Below are 8,890 nucleotides of genomic sequence, written 5' to 3'. Positions count from 1 at the left end.
TGCAGCGCGTTTCTGTATTTGGTTGTGTTGTGAGTATTTGGAGCACACATGTGTTGTGAAACTGATGAAGATGTTTTCTTAATTTGCGGGTGTTTTTTCTATTTGCATGTGTTTTCTTCAGTTGCAGCGCGTTGAGCTCTCTCGGCCACCGTATATATCGGTAAAAGAAGCACTTAGAAGATTGTGGTTTAAAAAATAAACATTCTGACTTCATTGGCTGCCAGTGCAATCTAGAATTCATTTTAAAATTTTATTATTTGTTTTTAAATCATTGCACAATCAAGCACCTGGCTACCTATCTGATCTGCTGCATCAGTATTCCCCCTCAAGAAGCCTAAGATCTGGAGACCAGAATCTTATTTCAATTCCACAATCTAGACTTAAACGTAGAGGTGATCGTGCCTTTTCGGTATTTGGCCCGCGTCTCTGGAATGACTTGCCTGTGGAAATTCGAATGGCTCCGAGTTTGACCATTTTTAAGTCTCTCTTAAAAACCCATTTGTTTTCTTTGGCATATTAGCTTTTTTTTTTTTTTTTTTTTTTCTTAACTCTCGCTGTTGTCTAATCTGTCTGTTTGTTTTGATTGTATTTTAATGCTTTTCCTCTGTTGTGAAGCACTTTGGTCAGTCTTTGGCTGTTTTAAATGTGCTATACACATAAAGCAAACTTGAAACTTGACATAAACACTCTGTCAGCTACACTGTTTACTTCTGAATATTATATTTTATTCACGGCCATCATTTGTAGTAACCTAGCCTGCTCCCTGAATTCAATGCGTTCACAGTCTCTTTCACGGGCACCAAACCAACAATTACAAAAAAAAACTGATTTTGCACGGGCATTTTGCACTAGTATATAAAAACACTGGAAATGTTCGGAGTTATGACCTACTAACGCGTGGTGGCAGTCAAGTGTTTTCCCACTGAACCCAAACCGCTACTCTCGCGATTTCTCCAGGAATTCTCGCGATATGTGTTTGCTTGAAACCCGCCCATGAGCCTTTGCAAACCCTCTTTCTAGCCGGCGCCTGAGAATGGGTAAGTGTTTTCAGATTCTCATCGCTGGGACAATCCGTCATCATCTGATCTATCCGATGATGCTTTTGTTTAAACTTATTCTGTGCTATATCACAAAGGTAGATTTCAAGTAATATAGGCACAAATTAGACGATGCGATGCTTTTTTTCAGATATTTTAACGAGAAAAATAGGAAAGTGACTGAAGCCATTGCACAAGATGGCTGCGCTCATTCGGAATATGCTCTCAACCAGCGTTTAGAGTGTAGTTAGGGCTGTGGTTCTATGCCTAGACTTGAACAAGGCGGATTTATTCCTAGATAAAGGTTCTTCGTTTTTGGGAACTAAACTTTAGTTGAGAAACCAGTTAACACGACAGGCTAAACGGGCAGAAGATAACGTAACGTGTTAACCACTGGAGGCTGCATGGCCATCTAACGTGAGCTGAAAGTTAGATTTGGGTAACGTTAGTTGTAAATGTTAACTAGCTGTCGTTTACTTAATATTGGTCGTCTTAAATGGGATGCAGCTTTTACCAATGTGTTATTGTGGTGGCTCGTGAAGTTAAAGCAAAAGACGTCCGAACTGTTAGCTTATTGCTAATGTGAACCTTTTGACTGCAGTTTTTGTGATCACACCAGATTTTGCTCTTAAAGGGGGCAGTTAAACGAAAAATGAAACCTGCCGTCTTCTACGTTGTTACAAGCCTGTATGACTTTCTTCCATAGAGCACGAAAGGAGATTTTAGGCAGGATGACTGAGTTGTGTTCTATGAAGAAAGTCATACAGGTGTGGAACGACATGAGGGTGCGTAACTTAGACTTACTTTTTTTTTTTTTTTTTTTTTACTTTTAAACTTGAGTGTACATGATGAATCCATTTGCGGAATCCGATTTTTCATGCGGATAACACCTTGGAGAACTGAACACTCATGCATGCGATAGAAGTGAATTCTCTGATTTCTTTTATTTGTTTGTAATGCATCTCAATCTTTCCACTTCAGGTATCTCAAGGGATAACTGGCATAAACGCCGTAAGACCGGTGGCAAACGCAAGCCCGTCCACAAGAAAAGGAAATATGAGCTTGGGCGTCCTCCTGCAAACACCAAGGTAAACCTAGCTTAAATGTGTGTTGCTATCAGAAAGTATCTCTTCATGCCAATGTGGATGATGTAAACACGTCCTTAGGTTGGTCATTTTTGGCCGTTTTGGTCAAAGTCTTTGACCTTCCGATGTTAGGATTAGTCATAGTTACTCTGACACACAGCCGAACTCAAAGTATGTCTTCATGGATCTTTGTTACTTTATATAACCACATTTTTGTGCCTCTTCATAGATTGGACCTCGCCGCATTCACACAATAAGAGTCCGTGGTGGAAACAAGAAATACCGTGCCTTGAGGCTTGATGTGGGCAATTTCTCATGGGGCTCGGAATGTAAGTTTATAAATGTCTGGTGCTGCTTAAACAGGTGTAGCTCTTTCAATGAAGATAATCTGTCCAGTTCTGCTACTGAATGTGCATGATGGATAACATTGTTCTAACTCTGAGAAAGATACATTCAGCCTGATGTTTCATGTTTTCTGAGCGTTTGTTGGATGTTCAGTTTCAGGCTGTTTTAATATATTAATGACATTTCAGGCTGTACCCGCAAGACCAGGATCATTGATGTGGTCTACAACGCCTCTAACAATGAGCTGGTGAGAACCAAGACCCTGGTGAAGAACTGCGTGGTCCTTGTGGACAGCACTCCTTACAGACAATGGTTTGAGTCTCACTACGCCCTCCCACTTGGCAGGAAGAAGGGTGCCAAGCTGGTAAATCCAATCAAATTTCCTAATTCAGTTTTTAAGTGATGGTCTTTCTTTGATGATAATATTTGTCAGTTCTGCTACTGAATGAGAGTGATGCAGTTTAAGACTCTGAGGAAGGCTTGTAGTTCATAAGCCTTAAATATTAAAATGCACAATGTTTCAGCATAATTCTAATTGTATTTGATTTGTCAATCCAGACCCCTGAGGAAGAGGAGATCCTGAACAAAAAGAGGTCGAAAAAGGTCCAAAAGAAGTTTGACGTGCGCAGAAAGACCAGCAAAATCAGTCCTCTGTTGGAGGAGCAGTTCTTGCAGGGGAAGCTTCTTGGTAAGATGTTGAAGAGGCCTTTAAGTGATACTGATGTGATGATCATGATGAAACTTTAACCAGTTCTGCTACTGAGACAACAGTGCTGAAGTCTATACCATTTCTGATTCCCACTGAAATGTTTTCTGCAGCAACGCTACCCTTCACTTTAAGTGTTTAATCTATGGTTTTGTTTCTCTCCAGCCTGCATTGCCTCCAGACCAGGACAGTGTGGCAGGGCCGATGGCTACATCATCGAGGGCAAAGAACTGGAGTTCTACCTGAGGAAGATTAAAGCCAAGAAAGGCAAATAAATGTACAGCTCTGTTTGATACGACCATTAAAGAAAATTCCCCAACTCTGCATGTTTCTGCTGTTCTCATTTCATGCAACACAATGTGTAGTTGTCTTTGCCAAGAGGAGACTCGGCCCCTAATGATATCTTGCAATTTGTTTCTGGTGTATGTTGACATGACAAGTAAAATGACTCTGATCTTCCACACAAACATTTTATTAAAAGGAGGATTGAGAAAGTTAAGCAGCTGGCCTCGTACTGCATTAACTGGTTGTAAACTCCTAGAAAAACCACAAGTGTTGAAATTGTTCTTTTAATTTACTGTTTGAAAGTAGTCATTGCAATACTTGTGTACATTTCTTGACAATCAATCCAAATTGATCAGTAGTCTACTACATGTAAATGCATACTGTGAATGGCAAGCCTTTCAGAGTCATAAACTTTGAATATCTTTATTTTTAGTTCTGCTCCTCTTCAAAATATTCTAAGATCAAGAAAGAACTACACATTACAACTTTTACAACTGGTTATTACATATGAAGAAATGCATTTAAAATTTGAAGCTGTAACAAACAACCAGACAGCAACAGTGTTGGCCCACATCTGGTATGTGTGTAATCCACCGGATCTGGCTCGACTGTTGCTGTCTGGGTAGAGTCTTTATAAATTAACATTGATTAAAAAAACAGTTGTTCATTAATCACTGGAAAAGTCAAGAAGGCATATTACTGTTTAAAAAAAAAAGTTTTAAAAGTTGTTTTTTTAATGAAGTCATTTATACTCACTGCAAGGCTGATCATTACAATTTAAAATATATTTTCTATATGTAACTTTTCAATGTGTAATTTGCCTGTAATGTCGAAGCTGAGTTTTCACCATTACTGGTGCTCTAACACATCTTTACTGATACTTTTAAACAATTTAATGCATAATTGATGAATAAAATAATTTCTTTTAGAAAATCTCACTGACCCAGAACTTTTGAACAGTGGTGTACATTTGTCAAAAGTGCAAGAAGGGATGAGGGTTTAAATATTGCATCAAGTACATGAATACATGACAAGTCAAATCTGAGTGGGAAGTGGCACATTTATCTATGGGTCTTGGTTTGCTGGTCCTGTAGTTTCAGGTGACCCCAAGAGTTGTTCCTGGCAGACGTGTTGAATGGTCATGTTTTGTTGCTGTGGTGAGAGGACGCTGCTCTTGGAAGGCTGTTCATGTCTACAGCGCTCTCCCTTACATGTAGATCTGCAGCAAAGACATAACTGCTGCAAGCTCTTGCTCTTCTGCTTTTTTACTTTGTGTGTAGTCGGCCACACACTGATGGCAAGCATTTGTGTCTTGGGGGTTGGTACAGATTCCTCATTATCATCCTCAAGTATCCTAATAAATACAGAATTACAACAGTCAATAATGCAAGAAGACTTTTGAGAATTTGATGCATAAATACTGACAACATAAAGGTTTCCATTTACTCTTCAGTACCTGTTTCTGTTTAACACTACTTTATTTAATCACCAAGAACCTACTAATTTATTATGTTTGATAAGATAACATTTACAGTTAAACAACTTAGCCAATGCATTTGATTATTCCATAGCAAGTTAAGTGACCAACCGACTTCACGTGATTGGAATAATGATATGGAGTAATATGGGATAAACACCTATTTTTGATGTTTCTCCCTACATACAATTCTGCCCATTTGATATTTACAAATTTGAAGTGAATTATAAATAAGTTTCAGTTCTCCACCTCATGTCATGTGTAGAACCCATGAAGACAGGTTTCGTATTAGCTAATGGATATGAAGGACCCTTATCCACCCAGTATTTGTCCTTCTCAAGGGGAGGAAGATTTTGATGCATGTCATCTACAGCCAGCATAGAAACCTAGATAAAATAAACATTTCCATGAGTGGTTATGATCAAACATGCATCCTTTGAAATGCAGTAGTGTATGTATCAATTTACTGACCTGAATGTTTCGATCTATGAGTTGGTTGGTTTCAAAATCATCATCGTCTTCTCCAAATGGGTTAATGATAAGTTCGCCTACCTTTAGGAATGAATGCACTCTTGATTTTAGAGAAATTGAATCAGTTTTGTAGAAAAAAAAAATGCTATTTGCATGCTACCCATCGTACCTTTAACCAGCCCGCGTAAAAGAAGAACTCCAGAAGGGTGAAAATCGGGACATACAAGTCCACAACCTTCTCCTCAGGTTTCTCAGGTTTCACAAACTGCCGTCCAATTAAGCTAAATGTAAAGAAGGAGTAGACAGCCACGGTCACTACCTGCATCCAAACAGAAGTGAGATGACCTGAGGTGAATACTGTGAGCTAAACCCATGAAAGATCTGTGAGATATGAGCTTCACCTGTGTGTAGACCAAGGGAATGCTGATCCAGTCATAGTGGAAGAGCATGCTGCATTTTGACCTATAGTTGTTCAGCTCCTGACAAAGAGGAAGAAAGTATAACAAATGAGTGTGCTTTTATTGTGCATATGCATTATCTTGACATGTTTAAACACACTTACATCCATGAGCAGTCGCAAGGCTATATCATCTTTCACACGCCCTTCTTTTCTCGCTTGTGATGCCAGGTTTGCAAACCATGCAAGTGGCATCCAGTATTTGTTAAAGTCAGAGTACAGATGGTTTAGTTTCTTGAGCTCCTCTGCAGTCATGAATCCTGCAAAATAGATAATAATAAGAGGATTTCAACACTGTAAAAAAAATCCCGTAGTTTTTACGGAAAAAAACTGGCAGCTGGGGTTACCAGAACAATTCCGTAAAATATACAACAAAACAGTAATTGCTTTTACCGAATAACATGTACATTTTACAGTTTAAACCAGCATATAACACACTGGAGTTCTGTTATATTTACTGGTTTAAACTGTAAAATGTACGTGCTATTCTGAACAACATGTCAATTTTACAGTATAATCCAGTAAATATAACAGTAATTTTCAGTAATATGATATAAAGTTAATTTACCGTCCTATTGAAGTATTAATATCTGTTTTGTACACTGATAACCACCAATCACAGCAGTGATGAGAGTCACATGATCAATCAAAGCTCAACACAAGCAGTTCTTCCACAAGAAAGTTAATACTAATATATATAGAAGCTGCACAGTGTCATTCACACAAACATTAAACACCATCATGGTAACACATGTAATTTTAAAAATGCAATAAACATTAATTTAACAACATTAAATGTAACATAAACCCCTAATGTACATAACTGATTAGAAAAAACGAAGAAAACTATGAAGAAACAAACATAGTTATTTCAACAAAAATACATCAAATGTGAAGTGTCACAGGGAATTGTGGGAATGTCAATTTACGGTTTTTCACTGTAAATTATACAATGAGTTGTTTTTTCACTTTCAAAAACTGTAAATTTAACGGTATGTTACAGTAAAATTACATTAAATGTACCGTTAGATCTATCACAGTTATTTACCGTATATAGTACGGAAACTTTCTGTTAACCAATTAACAGTTTTTCACTGTAGCATTTTTACAGTCTTTTACCGTTAAAATTACGATCATTTTTTACAGTGAATCCTCAGTGAGACCACCCATCAAAAAAGATCATCCTTGCAAGGGACACCCATCTAAAAGGGAACTATATATTTTCATGGATAAAGACCAATTTTTGGAAAATATTTCACATCTGTTCAGTTACATTAATTTTTTTTCTACTTACTCTAATACTGTACTGTTAAATGTTTTATTTATTATCTATTTAAATCACATTTGTATTTTATTTTAACCTAATTTTTAATATTTATTTATTTATCTTAAAATAATCTATTCAATATGAATCTAATGTGCATTATTTATTTGAATCTTTTTATTTTATTTCAATTAATTAATTATTAATAAATTCCTTATTTTTTGAAAATATTCATCTAATTCATTTTAATTATTAATTTTTATATTTTTATCATTTTTTTAATAGGTAGCCTACATTTTTTACACTGTTTTTCTCTGAACTTTTTCCACTGACCCGCTAGCACTTCTTGCGGGTCCCCGGATCCCAGTTTGAAAACCCCTGCACCGTATACAAACAATGCAGTGGCTGTTTACTTCATTCGTTATAATGAAGATATGGAAAACACCTTAACAGTACTTCTATTCAAATTCCTCCAAAACATGATCAGATGCGAATTTAGATCTTACCTGTCTCCACAATGTCCTCCAGGGTTGGGAATCTCTTGCGCACTCGTGTACTGATGGAGCGCAGGATGAGGACCGATGACAGGTTTGCGTATCTCATCAGAGTTCTCCTCAGCAGACGGCCTCTTTCATCTGTGCCATGGACATTCCCAGAGACCACCATCATCAGGTTATCTGGCAGGGGAAAGCTTGTATATTGACCCCACCAGCGTTGAAACGCCTGTGTGACATAGAACCCTAACAAGGACCACAGACCAGTTTAACTTGTTACAAGGAATCCAAAGATTAAGTAATGTCATGTTGAACATTTGGTCAGAACATTTATGCTCACCAAGAACAAATGACATAGGGATGAGTTTAGCAAACTTGTTGCAATGACGTGCAAGTCGCTCAAACATCTCCTGTTGTTCGATATTGAGGACACACCTGTAAGATGCAACATAGACTGATCACCTTCTTAATGATCGATTATTGTAAATGTGGATTATCAGAATGTTTGGAAATGTCACAATACCTGTATATAACACTGATGAAGCTGTACAGTAAGCAGAAGACCATGAATTCTCTGTATAGAAGCTTGTAAATGCTTCCTTTCCATCGGAAGAGCAACTTTGAGAAGCCTCCAAACTTAGCATCGGCCACCTTTAGCGTGTAGGACACCGTCATGGTGGAATTCTAGGGAAAACCCAAGGAATTTAGAAGTCATCACAGTTCTGTCACTTGAACAGTTTTTTTTTTTGTTCTTACTTCAAGCTCTTTTCAAGCCCGTCTTCTTTCAGAGAAAAAAAACACCTCTTGCTTTCACCTTTATATGTGTCTTTAATGTGGACCTATCAATCCATCTTGTGATTTATGGTTTGGGAACCCAGTTTAAAAGAACATGTTTGTGGTCAATGTCAGTTTCACACAGGTCTCATCATTATGAATGATTACTCTGGAAAACACACAGTAAAGGTCAAATTTATGACTAGGTAGGCTATTCATCACTTGATTATGCATTTGCTAAATTATCTTTTGATCAAGATTTTGTTCTTTGTTTATAATAGTTTTTTAGTAAGAACAAAAAAAAAGCTTATGCAAGCCTCAAACGTCTTGGGAGAATGGTTGGGAATCCCACTGTATAGGAAACCCTGTTCTCTGATGCATGTTAATATTCATTTTTAAATAGCAGCAAGTATAAAAGAATCTAGGAATTCCTAGTTACATCATATGCAATAAAACCTGAATTCTCTGAAAGGCCGTAGTAATATTTACTTAAGT

At 37.3% G+C, this 8,890-nt stretch overlaps 2 protein-coding genes across 2 annotated transcripts; one reads left to right on the top strand and one right to left on the bottom strand.

Annotated features, from left to right (window-relative positions):
- The first annotated feature begins 930 nt into the window (after positions 1 to 930).
- Positions 931 to 3,496, top strand: rps8a (ribosomal protein S8a). The gene is made up of 6 exons (XM_084119364.1): positions 931 to 1,037; positions 2,019 to 2,125; positions 2,352 to 2,451; positions 2,656 to 2,831; positions 3,026 to 3,155; positions 3,339 to 3,496. The coding sequence occupies exons 1-6, from the start codon at positions 1,034 to 1,036 to the stop codon at positions 3,446 to 3,448; spliced, it is 627 nt and encodes a 208-aa protein (XP_083975490.1). The 5' UTR covers positions 931 to 1,033; the 3' UTR covers positions 3,449 to 3,496.
- best4 (bestrophin 4) lies at positions 3,339 to 8,296 on the bottom strand (the record flags this gene model as incomplete). The annotated part of the gene is made up of 9 exons (XM_084119365.1): positions 3,339 to 4,812; positions 5,185 to 5,321; positions 5,407 to 5,487; positions 5,576 to 5,725; positions 5,808 to 5,885; positions 5,969 to 6,123; positions 7,634 to 7,867; positions 7,962 to 8,056; positions 8,145 to 8,296. The coding sequence occupies 9 exons, from the start codon at positions 8,294 to 8,296 to the stop codon at positions 4,524 to 4,526; spliced, it is 1,371 nt and encodes a 456-aa protein (XP_083975491.1). The 3' UTR covers positions 3,339 to 4,523.
- Positions 8,297 to 8,890: the final 594 nt, after the last annotated feature.

Source organism: Abramis brama (assembly GCF_963993115.1).
Source record: "Abramis brama genome assembly, chromosome: 7".
In the NCBI taxonomy this organism is placed as follows: Eukaryota; Metazoa; Chordata; class Actinopteri; order Cypriniformes; family Leuciscidae; genus Abramis; species Abramis brama.
Note: the sequence above shows the minus strand (reverse complement) of the source record. Positions and strands in the feature narration are given on the sequence as shown.

What these genes read in the sequence shown, in the direction of transcription:
- rps8a (XM_084119364.1), top strand. An exon ending in GTCCTCCTGCAAACACCAAG is followed by an intron (nt 2,126 to 2,351) that starts GTAAACCTAGCT and finishes GCCTCTTCATAG; the next exon opens with ATTGGACCTCGCCGCATTCA. An exon ending in CTTGCAGGGGAAGCTTCTTG is followed by an intron (nt 3,156 to 3,338) that starts GTAAGATGTTGA and finishes GTTTCTCTCCAG; the next exon opens with CCTGCATTGCCTCCAGACCA.